Source organism: Xyrauchen texanus, chromosome 2, assembly GCF_025860055.1.
Source record: "Xyrauchen texanus isolate HMW12.3.18 chromosome 2, RBS_HiC_50CHRs, whole genome shotgun sequence".
NCBI classification, from domain to species: domain Eukaryota; kingdom Metazoa; phylum Chordata; class Actinopteri; order Cypriniformes; family Catostomidae; genus Xyrauchen; species Xyrauchen texanus.
In genome coordinates, this window is record NC_068277.1 from 61055170 (window position 1) to 61071727 (window position 16558).

At 39.3% G+C, this 16558-nt stretch overlaps 4 protein-coding genes and 1 pseudogene across 4 annotated transcripts; 4 read left to right on the forward strand and 1 right to left on the reverse strand.

Moving 5' to 3' along the window:
* The first annotated feature begins 2694 nt into the window (after positions 1–2694).
* Positions 2695–3339, forward strand: LOC127655650 (histone H1-like; annotated as a pseudogene).
* A 4-nt stretch (positions 3340–3343) lies between these two features.
* Positions 3344–4971, forward strand: LOC127656012 (histone H2A-like). The gene has a single exon (XM_052144135.1). It carries the CDS (start codon positions 4141–4143, stop codon positions 4525–4527), a length of 387 nt encoding a protein of 128 aa, XP_052000095.1. The 5' UTR covers positions 3344–4140; the 3' UTR covers positions 4528–4971.
* Positions 4972–5241: 270 nt separating this feature from the next.
* On the forward strand, positions 5242–7689 carry LOC127655985 (histone H3). Its single transcript, XM_052144100.1, has one exon. It carries the CDS (start codon positions 5381–5383, stop codon positions 5789–5791), a length of 411 nt encoding a protein of 136 aa, XP_052000060.1. The 5' UTR covers positions 5242–5380; the 3' UTR covers positions 5792–7689.
* Positions 7690–8052: 363 nt separating this feature from the next.
* Positions 8053–10182, forward strand: LOC127655658 (histone H4-like). The gene is made up of 2 exons (XM_052143573.1): positions 8053–8221; positions 10001–10182. The coding sequence occupies exons 1-2, from the start codon at positions 8053–8055 to the stop codon at positions 10180–10182; spliced, it is 351 nt and encodes a 116-aa protein (XP_051999533.1).
* Positions 10183–14379: 4197 nt separating this feature from the next.
* On the reverse strand, positions 14380–14754 carry LOC127656054 (histone H2B). Its single transcript, XM_052144195.1, has one exon. It carries the CDS (start codon positions 14752–14754, stop codon positions 14380–14382), a length of 375 nt encoding a protein of 124 aa, XP_052000155.1.
* Between the last annotated feature and the right edge of the window lie 1804 nt (positions 14755–16558).

Sequence of the window (16558 nt, forward strand, 5' to 3'; positions counted from 1 at the left end):
CATCTAGCACACTACATGCTTATCGCTGACGTTGACGAGATTAACCCTTTAGATATTGAAATTTGATACTGACGACAAGACATTTTTTGATACTCGATTGTATAGAGGCAATTCGGTCGCTGCCTAAAATGTATCGAACACGATACCCAGCCCTACTGCCCAGACAACTCTTATGCTGATCTGACGCTGGGATGTGTGGGATGGAAGGAACATTTACGGAACGACATCTTTAAAAAGATGTGAACACGTAAGTGACTCTTTTAGATATGTAAATATATAAATTAATATATATTTATATCACACAATATACAATGCAATTGCTTTGTACGGATACACAAACGCTGCCAAAGCACTGTGGGGAATCATTATGCTGAGGCCCATTCACCAGCGAAGCATCAGTCAGTGAGGTGATATATATATATATATATATGTATATATAATACAGGGTTTCTGCAGGTTTATGAAGCTAAATTTAAGACTTTAAGACCTTTTAAGACCAACTAAAGAAAATTTAAGGAATCAATGTGCGTGTGTTTGTGTGTGCGTGCGTGTGTTTGTGTGTGTGTGCATGTGCGTATGTATTTGTTTGTGTGTGCGTACCTGTGTATGTGTGTCATTCGTCTTCCACAGTCAACACTAGAACCAGCAACAAACAGGTCATTACAAATCATGGATAGACAAAATGTTAGAAAAAGAGCAGTAAAAAATGTCAATGGTCAAAAGCTCACTTCATTTGGAAGTCATTTAGGAGAAACAGATTATCTTGGTGCTGAAGTGCTTGATGGGGAACTGAGCTGGTTTGATGTTAGTCAGGATGATTCATTGTTTGAGTTAGAAAAACACAAGGAAGGTGATGGCGGGAAATGTAGTCCTTCCCTTAAAAAAGTATTTTGTCACTTTTCTGCTCCACATTATGGTTTGACTCGACTTGACTCTGTACGTTTTGCTACGTTAACTCTATATTCTGCTCTAAATAAGCTTCAGTTTATTTAGTTGATCAGCTACTGGAAAGCTTGCTTCTAAAACAACCAGGCCAATTTAATTGTTACACTTGTGTAAAATCACCAAGCAACAACTTTTTATGCAGCACAATGAGTTAGTAGCTAACAACTAGCAGTCGTGTTATTGTTTATGGTCAGTAATATTGTGTCACGTTTAAGATGATGTCACGGCAGTAGAGGCGGCACAACTATGACGATGAGCCTATAATCCCACCCACACTGAGAAGACACTAAACTGCAGTGGAAAAGTACGCTCAGAAAAGTAAAGCGAGTTGAGTCGAGATGAACCATAACGTGCAGTCGAAAAGTTTCATTAGTGCCCACAGTGTACCCATATTTTGCCCACATGGGCTAACACACATCGGTCCCATGTGGAGCCTATAAACAATATTTTCTGGGGCCCCATTTAGGTTTCCCATGTAGGGCCCAAGTGACAGCCCATCAAAACCCACATGGGGCCCACATGGAAATGTTGGCTGGGATATACATACAAATAAATACTATACATTACATTGATTTGCTGTGCAACAATGGTGTATTCTCATGTATCAGTATTCAATATGTGCGTGCACATACATAATATATATGCTGTTTCTTACTCAAGATGGCACTGATGTTTCAGTGATTGATTTGATTTAATGTTGACATTGTTTTTGATGAAGAAACAACATGGAAGTAAACTATAGCAAGTGTAACATATGAACAGTATGATATGACTATTGTCATTTAGGTGTACTACTGAAATTATTAAATTAAGTTGTGCGTCTACAGTATTTAGACTCAATATGTTCCTGAGAGAATACACATAAGCTGCACATAAGTTACACACGCATTTCACACATGTAGCTCAATATGTTTTGTTTGACAGTCACAGTCAGCTGTGTCTCATGACATTTCAGTGTGAAAATAATTAATCATATTCTAGATTTGTCCTGATTTGTTGCATTATCTTTTAGATAATAGAAAAAACCAAACAAAAACAGATCAAAATATGTCAAAATATATTTTATTCTATTATTTGCTAATTATCTTGAAAATATTTAGAACATTTGACACTATCTGAGGTTTTTGTTGATCCACGTGAGTAATATATATATATATATATATATATATATATATATATATATATATATATATATATATATATATATATATATATATATAGATGAACACACATGAGAGTCACAAACAGACACGGATCCTCCGACTGGAGCGTGTGCTTCATGCTGCCCAAAACAACTACTGTAAGAAACTGTCCACAAGTCCCTCAGTGATGCTCATTTCATTAAAGTCATCGTCAAAGTGTGTGTTCAATGCACAGAGGATGTGTTCAATCTGTTATCAACATTTATACATGAAAAGCACATCCAATTCACAGGCGGCTTTTTCCAGTGGCTGATGCTCGCCGTGGATTTGAAGTGAAGGCGAAAACTAAACGTTGCCTCGTCGCGTGTTTTCATCTCCAAATAAAGAGCAAAACCCCTGCTCGGTGTTCACATCGTTTTCACCCCACTAAACAATCGTATCGCTTCAGTTTTGCTGTAAATGTGAGAGGAGAAAACACAAGCACGAGTGGCCCTCGGAGGCGCACAGACACTGAGACGGGCGGATTGAGTCTACATGGTTCTCATGATGTGTTTAAGAGCGCAGCGCCGCTCAACCTCTCTTCATTACTGAACTCAAACACTGTGTGTGTGTGAGACGTTACACATCCGATCAGAAAGATGGCAGAAACCGCTCCAGCTGCAGCCGCCGCGCCGGCCAAAGCGCCCAAGAAGAAATCTGCTGCTAAACCCAAGAAAACGGGCCCAAGCGTCGGTGAACTCATCGTCAAAACTGTGTCCGCTTCCAAGGAGAGGAGCGGCGTGTCTCTCGCCGCCCTGAAGAAAGCTCTCGCCGCCGGTGGATACGATGTGGAGAAGAACAACTCCCGCGTCAAGATCGCCATCAAGAGTCTGGTGACTAAAGGGACTCTGGTCCAGACCAAAGGGACCGGCGCCTCCGGATCATTCAAGCTCAACAAGAAACAAGCCGAGAGCACGAAGAAACCCGCCAAGAAAGCCGCTCCTAAAGTCAAGAAGGCCGCAGTCAAGAAACCCGCCGCCGCCAAGAAGCCCAAGAGTGCCGCGACTAAGAAACCTGCCGCCAAGAAATCCCCCAAGAAGGTGAAGAAACCCGCAGCCGCTAAAAGGCAACGAAGAGCCCCAAGAAGGCAAAGAAACCAGCAACCCCCAAGAAAGCCGCCAAGAGCCCCAAGAAGGCCAAGACTGTCAAACCCAAAGCGGCAAAGCCGAAAGCAGCCAAACCTAAAAAGGCCGCGCCTAAAAGAAGTAGATGAACTCTTGACTGAGTTTCTTCCTCAAAACGGCTCTTTTAAGAGCCACCCACTAATTCATATAAATGAGCAAAACTTTGTGCAGGATTTGAGTTTATTTTTCTTGTTTTCGTATTTGTTTATTGTGACTCAGAGTTCACAAACCGAAAGCAAAACTTCTGATGAAACAAATGTGTATTATGCAGCGTCACTTTCACCCCTCCTGACAAGTCTGTGACGAGTTAAATCACTGTTTAAAATCAAGTTTAGTGCAATTACTTGATTGTTTTATACGTTTGATTCAATTATATTCAATCGATTATACATTTCTGTTCATTAAATTTCAGGTTTAACGGCATCAAAGAAAAGAGCTCGTACACTTACTGCCTCACTAAACCACACAAGAGTTTAGTTTTCAAATACTAGTAATAATAACTGAAGAAGACTCTTAACCAATAAGTTCACCTCATGTATAACATGTTTATTAATACATAACTAATAATAATAATTAAAGGAGCAGTAAATGACAAGCTCTTTTTTTCTAAACACCTTACACACATTATTCTGGTGTGCTTGTAAACTAATAATAATAATGATTATTGTTTATTACAGTATCCTCTGAGTTAAACACATGCTTGCAAGGCACTCGTCATCAGAAAGAGGGAGGAGTTTAGTGTTTGGAGGTAAATGCTGTGATTGGTTAGAATGTTTCACAGACTCGAGCCAATGGGCGACTGACAGTCTCCTTTTAATACTGGAAACATCTGCACATGAGCAAATATCTTCTTCTATTTCACATTTTGAAGTTTTGTAACAGTCGCGATAATGAGTGGCAGAGGTAAAACCGGCGGCAAAGCGCGAGCAAAGGCTAAAACTCGTTCCTCCAGGGCGGGACTGCAGTTCCCCGTCGGCCGTGTGCACAGACTTCTCCGCAAAGGCAACTACGCTCAGCGTGTCGGTGCCGGTGCTCCCGTTTATCTGGCCGCTGTGCTCGAGTATCTCACCGCTGAGATCCTGGAGTTGGCCGGAAACGCCGCTCGGGACAACAAGAAGACTCGTATCATTCCCCGTCACCTGCAGCTGGCAGTGCGGAACGACGAGGAGTTGAACAAACTCTTGGGTGGAGTGACCATCGCTCAGGGTGGGGTGTTGCCCAACATCCAGGCTGTGCTGCTGCCCAAGAAGACCGAGAAACCCTCCAAGACCAAGTAAACCAACCCCAGTCTGTTTGCCTGACCCCAACGGCTCTTTTAAGAGCCACACACTTGAACTAAAAAGAGACTTTTCTTCTCTTATATAAAGTCTTCAGTTCAATGGTTGGTACAGAAGCTAAAATAAAGAAATGTGTAGGAGTGCATATATGCAGTAACAAGTGTTTCTATTTCATTCGTAACTGAAAAACTGCATCAGCTTGGAGCTACTTATGCAGTGGCATAACTCCGTAAAGACATGTAATGAAAAACTACAAGATTTGTCTCGAATAATGTGCAGCATTAGACACATGCGGTGAAATCAAATGTGCATGAAGCAACACGTGATCGATCAAGGGTTTTTTCAGTCGTGTTACTATTTTGTTTCTTAAGTACAGATAACATTACTAAACAAGCAGGTGTGTAATGTCTGTTGTACATAATCATATAATAAAGTGTTACACCGGTAATCACGTGATTGTTTCTTTGGGTTGTGATGACTAACACGGTAATGATTTTTGATTTCAGTTTATTCATTATTTTTACTTGTGATTATAACAAAATCATAAATTTTGTTAAGATATATCTGGTTATTACCATTTATGAGTATAACATGTAGAAAAAAAGTTATGTGCAGCATTTATTTCATGCGCATTGACGTGAAGTATATTGCGCGGGAAACTGCAGCTGTTTGTTTGAAAAGACGAGCTGCACAGTCATTGGCTGACTGTCACGCGCAGAGCTCCACATCAGCCAATCACATGTCTCATGCGCCTTCACCGCACTGAGCGCGTGCTCGTTCTCGGCTTTAAAAACGGCAGCAGCGCGACAAACAACTTCATTTTCTGTGAAGTTCTGAAGAGAATCTGTTCGTCATGGCAAGAACTAAACAAACCGCCCGCAAGTCCACCGGTGGAAAAGCCCCGAGGAAGCAGCTCGCTACTAAAGCCGCACGTAAGAGCGCTCCAGCCACCGGTGGAGTCAAGAAGCCTCATCGTTACAGGCCCGGTACCGTAGCGCTGAGAGAGATCCGCCGTTATCAGAAGTCCACTGAGCTGCTGATCCGCAAACTGCCTTTCCAGCGTCTGGTGAGAGAAATCGCTCAGGATTTCAAGACGGATCTGCGCTTCCAGAGCTCCGCCGTCATGGCCCTGCAGGAGTCCAGCGAGGCCTATTTGGTCGGTCTCTTTGAGGACACCAACTTGTGCGCCATCCACGCCAAGAGGGTCACCATCATGCCTAAAGACATCCAGCTGGCCCGCCGCATTCGTGGAGAACGCGCTTAAATCCTCAGCGGCGTCCCTCACATCTACCCCAAAGGCTCTTTTAAGAGCCACATCAATTATACCCAAAGAGATATTTTCCAGTAGTTAATAGTTTTTGATGCTATTGATCCAAAGTATATTTGACGGATATGGACCAGAGCTCGTAACACTTCAATGCTAAAAGCCATAAAAACATGATTGAATAATATTATTGTAATGGTTTCCTCTTTACTTTCAGTTTAACTGTCATTGAAGGTGTCTCGTTCTTGTCGAATGTGCAAATAACAATATAACCTCAATCTTGATGTTGAATTACAAATATAGAGTACTGCCTATAACCATAGACTTACAGTAACATCAATGTAAATATATTTGCACGTGTGAGGTACAATACTAGAATAACAGTTAGTGAAAATTAGAATGATACTTTTCATTAACAGCTCATTACCAAGAAATGAAATCTTCCACACACAGTTTTTAGATGTAGAAAAGCTTGTGGGGCAAATTTGGCTGTCTTTGGCACTGGTGGGAGCTGGTGGTCATAATCAGCATCAGTCTCCTCAGAGTCAGTCTGAACAAATGTAGGATTTCGTCTGTGAATGACAGCACGCATGACATTATCAGAGGGTACTTTTAGGTTCATTTTCCCCCAAACTCTAATGCTGTGTCTAAAATCGCCCACTCGTTCACTAAATCACTATTTTCTATATTTCAGCAGTTAGTGAACAAAATGACGCTGACGTAAATGCCATGCGTCAGAGAGCACAGGAAGCCGTCGCAGACATTTCTATGTCATTAACATTTCACCTGAGTGGTTTCATGAATTTTATCATCTCGATATTAAATATGGGAGTTATGAAGAAGGCAACGTCGGTTTCTTGATTGGCAATATTTTTCTGTGATGGAGTGTGAAGATAATGAAATCTACATTTCTCCCCATTTCCTATATTTTAATCCACTGCTCCTAATAAATGTAATTATTGCATTCATTTGTTCCTCCGCATTTGGACCATCCCCTTTTTACTTAATTCTTTCATGTAGCTTTAAATCAACTTCAGGTTGTGTGAATAACCAAGGTGGTATCAGAGGCATTGCAACTATCTGAACAAATTACTTTGTATCTAGACCATTTTCATTCGCCTATTTGTTTATTTTCCATGCAAAGCCTTTACCTGGTGTTATGTTGTATATCCTTGAAAAACAGGTGTATTTCTTTAAAAACAGGATATATTTCTGTTAATTAGTAGTATTCTGACATATATCCTTGATTCTGATATATATTCTTGATGTATTTCTTAGATATCTCTCATATGATATGTTTCTGGCATGGTGTCTTGCCTTGATGATTTGGATGTATGATGAATATCTTTGGAGCTTGTATTTTCTTTCATTAATCAAATGATAATGTGTAGGAGCAAACAAGGCCGCCTCATTATGAGGGTACACTGAAATGTAAAGAAAAGTAAACGGTCTGTGATGAGGACATGGCTGTTTGTCTCTTACACAGATGTTTCAAAGTTGATGTGTTCTTTCCATGAACTGTGACATATGTCCAAGATGTGAGAAGTTACCAGCTGTATATGAAAGATATATGTTTTTTATAAAAAACAGATAGGTGGGGGATTTTCCCCCAATATTTAGAGCATATGAATATGAGGTTACTAAAAGTGTTGATGCTGCAGAGGCCACAAAGAGCACCCAGCTGTAACAAATTTTGAGGCTAAAGACCTTGAGACACAGTTGAAGATAAGAGGTAAAAACAACTAGTGGTCAAATTAATTAAAAAGGTAGACTAAAGCCAAGTTTCTACCAGTAAAAAGATATCAAAAGGCTCTGTGAGATAATGGTGGCAAATAGTAGGGTTACAAAAATAACGAAAGGGCGCAGAAATGAGGTAATGCCAGATAACAAACTGTATAGAAGAGGAGGTTTTGGACTAAGAGAGTCAGAACGGACAGCTGACCAGTCTCATGTTTGTTGGTGTTCAATAAACTAAAACTTTGGCATCTGGAACTCAAGACTCCGAGAGTTTTCTTACAACTTAGAGAGATTCATCGCGATTTTCCACGACAGTGTATTTATAATGTGAATACATCACAGAAAACAGAAGCTTCTCAATGTAACTGTTTATGTAGACCAGAGTTGTGAGAACTAAACACGTGTGACGTAGAGTTGGCTCCGCCTTCAGTGCTGTGTCTCTGCTAGGTCCTGTAGACAACTGTAAGTCAACTCTCCTGCAATTTCAGTCCTTACACTCTGTTGATAGTCTAAAACTTCTCATTATGTCTGGACGAGGAAAAGGCGGTAAAGGACTCGGAAAAGGAGGCGCCAAGCGGCACCGGAAAGTGTTGCGTGATAACATCCAAGGAATCACCAAACCAGCAATCCGTCGTCTCGCCCGCCGTGGCGGTGTCAAGCGTATCTCCGGTCTGATCTACGAGGAGACTCGCGGTATGAGGTGTGATTTATGCACTTTTGGCGATCGCTAAGCAAACTGAGAGGTGAACTAACGTGTATATGCTCGCGAGCCGTCTGGCCAAAATCCCATAGTATTCAGGCGTCAGATGTAAGATTTGAGACGTCACACGTCACGGTCACGTGTTGGAGCTGCGCTCAAAGTCCGCGGCGGCGTGGCGGCGACGTAGCTGAAAAAGGATTGTATTTACTTTGCGTCTGAATAACGTACGCGTGGGTAAACGTGTGGATAAACGTCTGGATAACGTACGTGTGGATCAACATCTGGATAACGTACGTGTGGATAAACGTCTGGATAACGTACGTGTGGATAAACGTCTGGAAAATTTAGTCAATGGCAGGAAAGATTAAAGTAGAATTAAAGTAAATTCCTATGTACACTAGCAATGGACTAGCCTACACAGAAATTCAGAAACGCAGAATTAGAAAATTATCTGTTTTTGTCACATAACACACACAGGAAACAGTAATCCAATAGCAGTAGTTTTTAATGGGGTAATCCAAAATCGTAGTCTTCCAGGCAGGGGTCAAAATCCAAATAATCAAACCAAACACAAGAACTAAAACAAGCTAGAAACAGAACTCAGAAGTGGTGTGACATATAACAAGGACTCCGTGACAATGACTGAACAGACAGGGTATAAATACACAGATACTAACAATGAATAACAGGGAACAGCTGAGTGCAATGAACAGTGATTGGTACAGACAAGGATTGTGGGGAATGCAGTTCCAGAGTGAATGGTGACAGTATGGGGAAGAGACCTCTAGTGGACACCCGGGGAAACACAAACCAGACACTGTGACAGTTTTATATCAATATTTTAATCAATATTTTCATACGTTATAAGTTATAATTATAAAATATATATAATTATAGAAATTATAAGACTGTATACGAAAAACTATGTAAAAAAATTATATATATATATATATAATTTTTTAACATAGTTTTTCGTTAACATATATAAATATATAAAATAGGCAACTCGATCAAAGAGTTAACCCACTACCAGCCAAGCTTTGAATACTACTTTTAAGTATCTTGATCAAAAGATTGCGTACAAGTGCAGGCCAAATATACTTGGACTTTTCTCTCAGTATAAATCAAGTAGGGCCTATACCTAATGTAATTTTAAGTATATTTCTGAGAGGTACATAAAGTATATTTTTGAGAAGTATATAAAATGTAGACTGAAAGTATACTTATTTTTTAGTTGAAAAGAAGTAATAGAACAATTTTGGTAAGTGTTAGCCTTACTAAATGTATAGTTTTATAAAATTGCTGTAGGCAGCAGTAAAATCTGTCAAATATCAACTGCAAATTTGAATTAATTGATTTACCTTTTTCTAACTGGCAGCCTTAAGTAAGATAACAGTTTTTGCAGTTCTACTATAAATCTTGCGTAGGCCTACATATAAATATACTAATTATACTGATTACTAATAGTGTCTACACTGTTGTACAACCCACAAAAAAACATGAAAACGTGTGTGTTATGATTACATCCCAAATTAAAAAGGTACAATAGTAAAGATAATAGATATTTCCTAAGTATTAATCCACGCGCTTATCCACGCATGCGTTATCCACACGCTTATCCACGCGTACGTTATCCACGCGTACGTTATCCACGCGTACGTTATCCACGCGCTTATCCACGCGTACGTTATCCACGCGCTTATCCACACGTACGTTATCACACGTCATTGGTCACGGCAATGTACGTGACGATCGACACGATGATTGCTTAGTTTGCAAAGTAAGTGCACAAATCACACCTCATACTCGCGGTGTGTTGAAGGTGTTTCTGGAGAACGTGATCCGTGACGCCGTCACATACACCGAACACGCCAAGAGAAAGACCGTCACTGCCATGGACGTTGTGTACGCGCTGAAACGACAGGGACGAACTCTGTACGGCTTCGGAGGTTAAACGACTTTATTCTGCGGACATCAGACAAACCCAACGGCTCTTTTAAGAGCCACCCATGTTCTCCCTTAAAGAGTCAACCTTTGAAGCACTAGTAGAGTAGTTTTTTTATGCCATGAATAGAAGACCCACTTTCATAATTTCAATTTAAAAGTACTTTATTGGCATGATTGTGTTTACATACAATTAATGCACAAAACAGATAATGACAAGACAAATAATAAAATATAATTAAAATAAGGTGCCAAGTAATGAATAAAATAAAAAACTATAATAACATTATACATTATAAAATATGCTTTTAACATGACATTATGAACATAAGAAAATAAAAGTAATGTGAATGAAGTACATTAAGGCAGTAATTGGTTTCTGAGGGTGTGCAGCTCAAAAATGAATTTAGCTGCAACTGATGCATGATGGTCTCCCCCAGTAACACCAGCATCTGCTCAGTTACTGCCGAACTGGAAAACTGTGGCATGAGGTTTGAGAGTTTGTGGAAGTATCTCTCTCTCAGCTCTGTAAATTTCTCACAGTGAAGGAGAAAGTGTGTCTCTGTCTCGACCTCACCCGTGTCACAGTGAGCACAGATTCGTTCTTCCTTTGGAAGCCATGTTGTCTGTGTCGGCCTTTTCTATGTTCAGACTGTGATCACTGAGTCTGTATTTGGGGAGGATCTGTCTCTGTTTTGGATCTCTTACAGTGTGCAGATATTCTGCCAGATTATATGTTCTGTTTAGGGCCCGATAACATTCCAATTTGCTTTGGTTTTTACTTTCATTTTCCCAATGGTCCAAATATAAATTTTTGCTTTCTTTTATGATTTGGTTTATTCTTATCTGGTTTTGTTCAGCAGTGCTGGTCTGAAACTGGTGTTTTTTATTGTTAGTGTGTTTGTGAGTTTCTGAGCCAGCTGACAGCTCTTAGGCTTTGTTTTAGGCTTCAGCTCTTGGGTTTTAAGGGCTTCATGTTGCAGTGTGTTACGGAACTTGAATTTAGGTGTGTCCAAAATTTGAGGGATCGTTTTTCAATATGTATAATAAGGGAGTATCTGCCTAGTTCGGCCCGGCATGCATTAGTAGGTGTTCTTCTCTGAACTCTTCGAATGTTTCTTCTAATATCACACAAAATCAAATGAGCAGGAAAACAAGTATGCAAAATGTGTTTTTAGGCATTTAATGATTGCACTGCTCCTGGAAAAGTATTAAAATTATTTGTACACCATATTTCTCAAGAACCTCATATGTCTTTTTACACTAATACAACACAAAATGAGCGGGAGAATGAAACAAAGGAAACAGGGTCTTGTAGGGGATGGTACAATGATATCCCACCAGTGTCTCATCCTCTATATCAGAGCCGACCCAAGGCATAAGCGAACTAATCGGCTGCTTAGCACAGCCACGCCCCAGAATGTTCGAAGTCATGTCATAAACCTGCCTCACAAAATAACTGATCATATCTGTTTCCTGTTTATATTTAATTTGTCTGTGTATGATTTTTTTACAGTGTATGGTGATATACTGATGGCCCTCTGTTGTCATTTATAGTTCTGGAAGACCTGTGAATGTAATAATGGCACTTCTTATATATGTATTTTGTCACCACACTGTGAGAGCCTTCGATGGTTAAAAGGTGTGGGACTGAAGCACAATGTGTATTTAGATATCACCTTTTTAGCCATTGTTATTCACTCCTGTGACACATTGATGAGCCTCTAATTATTATTTTGTCTGTATTCTGCTCATTGACTAATCCTCTAATCTGTCTCTCATAGTAACACTCATATAATTGTTGTAAACGTATATCACTCAACACCCTTTATTGCAATAGAATCAAATGTTTTTATTTGATAAAAAAAAAAAAAAAAAAAAAGTATTAAACACTTTTTCACCATCTTGCCTAAACTATGTTCACACATTCCACCATAAAATACAATAAAAGTTAGTAACGGATACATACTATGGCCAAGGTAAGCATGTTAGCATTTGCACTATGAACACAGGATGTAAACATTATAAATGACACATTATCTACTCAATATATCTCTTATTTTCAATTATCATTGAGCAGATATAACAGCTTCTTTTACAGATCTTATGTGGAATCTTTTCATATATTAAGGAAGAAAGCATTGTTTTTTTTTTGTTTTTTACAATCAGTCTAAAACAAATGACAGGTACAAAAACAGAACAGTTTCAAGTATTCAGAGAAGAAATACCAGCAATCGCTATGTATGCCACAGTCAATCATCAGATCGTCATTGTCCACACTCTCTATTCTGGGCACCACAGGAACTGTGCTTGGCTGATTCAAATCCTATCACTGAGGTAGGTCTTTAAAGGTAACCTGAAGAGGTGAGGTGTCCAAGTCACATCAGCTACTTACTGGGGACAAACATGACTCTACAGTGACTGCTCGTATCTCAGCCTGTTTGGCAGACATCTTGACTTGGAAGAATGAACATATCATGCAACTTAACCTATTGAATACTGAGCTCCTCATCTTTCCTGCCAACACTGCTGTTGAGCACAACATCTCCATTTTGCTTGGACATTCTACAATAATGCCATCCAAAACGGTCAGAAATCTAGAGGTAACCATCGACAACAAGCTGTACTTGTCATAACTACTGTAACACTTTCATCGCAAGCCTCCCTGCATGTGGAATTAGGCCCCTCAAATTATCCAGTGCGCAGCAGCACGTCTGGTCTTTAACGAACCAAAGAGTGTGCATGTCACACCACTCCTTGTCTCTCTTCACTGGCTGCCGGCTGATGCACGTGCCAAATTCAAGGCTCTGATGCTGGCATACAGAACAGTCACTGGGTCTACTACAGCTTACCAAAAATCTTTTTTTCAGAATTACTTTCCAACCTGAGGCCTGCAGTCGGCTAATAAGCGGTGGTGCCTTGTTGTACCAACACAAAGAGGCACCAAATCATTTTCCCGGACCTTCGGCTTCACTGTACCTCGTTGGTGGAATGACTTTCCCAACTCAATTCCTGAAGCAGACTCGTTCTCTGTCAAAACATCTTTTCCATGAGCACTTGACCATACAAATTACATATTTTTTATTGCACTATAGTATGTCTTGGATACTACTATTCTGATGCTAGTGAAACTTTGTAATGCAGCATTTTTTCATACTGCAGTATCCATAAGAAGAATAGCATATGAAGTATTATTCCTCTTTTGTTGGTCGCTTTAGATAAAAGTGTCCGCCACATGAATAAATGTAATGTAAATATAGACAAACCATAACATTTACTTAATCGTCTATTTATTCATGAGATCTCTCCTCAGTCTAAATGTTATTATTTGGCTTTACACAGAGTTTATAACTATGAAGAGAAGAAATGCAGAGCTCGTTTAGTTAGAAAAATCTATGAGCAAATTGTGTCATTTTCTGCCTTCAGACATCTCTATAAATACCATAAGAAAACAAATCTGATCGACACAAAAATCAATGCATAAAGAATGTAAGAAATGCAAATGGCTGAAAAGATTTCCATGTCGTTGTGCCTCGCTGTTGAAAAGCTAGTTCACTGACATATTCTACACGCTACAATGACACAAAAGGTCAACCGGAAAACATGTATGTCATGTCTTTAGCTGATGTCCTTTCTTCACTGATTCGATTGTGCATTTCCTCAGTTAATCGATTACACGTGGTGTCATGTGTACATTGACAGAGTGATGAAGACTGTAGCTTGACAATGCAAAAACCTGAGGTAGTTTGACTATAAATGTAAACGTACTCATTGTTATAGCGAATGTCCATACTTTAAATACAATAATTATACTGAACTGGCCTACTTGAATACTGCTCGTGGTGTTATTTGGTGAATTATTGTATTTTAAACAGGTTAAAAGTATGTTTTGAATAGTGCAGTCTCTGTGGATTGCTTAAGCACTTAACAGTAGAAATGTTTTCATTATTTTACGATGTTCTCCATCACAGATTAAGGCAGTATATTCCTGATATCATTCAGAATACACTACAGCTTTCGATTATGTTTAACTTGATTCTTGTTTGTTTGAACTAGGTTAGGACAGGTTTCAGTTTTTAATGTTCAAGAAATCATGACCACATGTTCTGCAATCAGTAATATTGTGGGAAATTAAAGAAGCTCTTTAGACGAGTACATGGGTGGCTCTTAAAAGAGCCTTTGGTGTCGCTGCAAGCTTCATCACACTTTACTTGGAGCTGGTGTACTTGGTGACGGCCTTTGTGCCCTCAGACACGGCGTGTTTGGCCAGTTCACCGGGCAGCAGCAGCCGCACGGCGGTCTGGATCTCTCTCGAGGTGATGGTGGAGCGCTTGTTGTAGTGAGCGAGACGAGATGACTCACCGGCGATGCGCTCGAAGATGTCGTTGACGAAGGAGTTCATGATTCCCATCGCCTTGGAGGAGATACCGGTGTCAGGATGAACCTGCTTCAGGACTTTGTACACGTAGATAGCGTAACTCTCCTTCCTGGTCCTCTTACGCTTCTTTCCTCCTTTAGCGGCGGTCTTAGTGACGGCCTTCTTGGATCCTTTCTTCGGTGCGGACTTCGCTGGTTCAGGCATGATGATCTGTAGAGAAAACTTCACAAATACAGAGTGTTATAATTCATGGACAGCCACTATTATTTCCTCCTCTATGCTAATTGTACAAGGAGACGAGGCGCGTCCTCTGATTGCGTGTCTTCATTGGCCACACCCATTACATGATATCATTGGACAGCTCAAAGTTTGACGGACAGGAAAGAGAGCCAATCAAAGGCTTCCTAATATTAGTCCCACCTATCTCTTCCTGTTTGAAAATTACCATCCCCCACACGACGCAGTTTCCTTTGTTTCATTCTCCCGCTCATTTTGTTTTGTATTATTAAAAAAGACATATGAGGTGCTGAAGAAATATATTTATATAAATTCCGAGGTGTTAAAACATTCCTCATTAATAAACGATACCCTTATGAAAATTAGCAATGGATTTACTGTAGTAATACTGTATTAACCATAACTAGTAACCAAGTTTTTGGCATTTTAGCAGTAACCATGGTTTTGCTACAGCATTGCTGTAGTATCCACAGTGTAACTTAATTTTGTGATTTGATATGTTGCTTATACTTACTATTTTTTAAAAAGTAAACAAAGCAGCCTAATGTTCGGTTTACGTCCATAAATATATAAAACAATTCGTTTTTGTGTTGTATTAATACATTATTAATTGTAGTGCAATTATTAAAAGCCTAAAAAAACCAAACACATTGTGCATTCTTGTTTTCCCGCTCATTTGATTTTATGTGATATTATGAAGAGGAAATAAGTGGTTCTTAACGCATAAATAGTTCAAATTATTTTTCACAGCACAAACTTTGGGGCATCAAGAAAGGGTGTAAATATGCCAGATAATTCGTACCTGATTTAGAAAGCAAGTATTAATATATATGTATTTATGGCAAAAATATAATACTAGCGCTTCAAACCGTACGTTCACACCAGAGGCGGCGAGAGCGTCAAATCGACCGGAAGTCATTCATTTTCAATGACAGCCAGCGTCTCTCGGCGGCGCGGCGAGTCTTGGGCGGCGTGGGCGTCAGGTGGAAGTTCAAGTGCAGTCAACATTGGGTCATTCCTGGTATGCGGTGACTTTTCCTGTCCCAATGATTTATATACTCATATTTTCTCTAAAATGAGTCACATATTTATAATAAATGGCTTAAATTGTAGATTTAAGTATTCTTTACAATTTAAACATAGATAATAGACATTAAAAATACTATTTTGTATTTTACACCATTTTAATTGATGTATGCATTCAATTATATCATGTCCTCAGTGCACAGTAATCAACTTCTGCAAGAAATATAAACCATGAAATGACAAAAACCTCAAAATATTTTTTAATTATGTTATAGACTAGGCTAAATTGCATCTAATCATACATATAAATCATGTGAAAATATAGGTATTTTTCTTAAAATTTTCTTCAATTACTAGCGTCCCTGAAGTCATCTTCCACCCTGTTAGTATGTACTTTTTGCCTTCCAAATCCAACTGCAATTTCATTGAGACCATTTTCAAGAAGTGATTTAATTTCTTTTACCTGCTGGAATTCAACTGTACAAACTGAGGTAAGCTTTAACTGTCACTCCTAACATTTTTTTTAGTTTTTGAGATGTTATCCTGCTTGTCCCACCCTTAAAGTTCCACCCTGTTAGGCTTTGTTATGAAGAATGTTTGTCCTATCAAAAAAAATTAAAACAAATCTGACATAGTTATAAAAGTTCTGTTAATTTGTAGAAGGTTAGCTAGCTAAATGTTGATCACTCAAAGAACTATGGCTAACTTTGCTCAGAATTTTTCCACCCTGTTAGGTCTATAAACC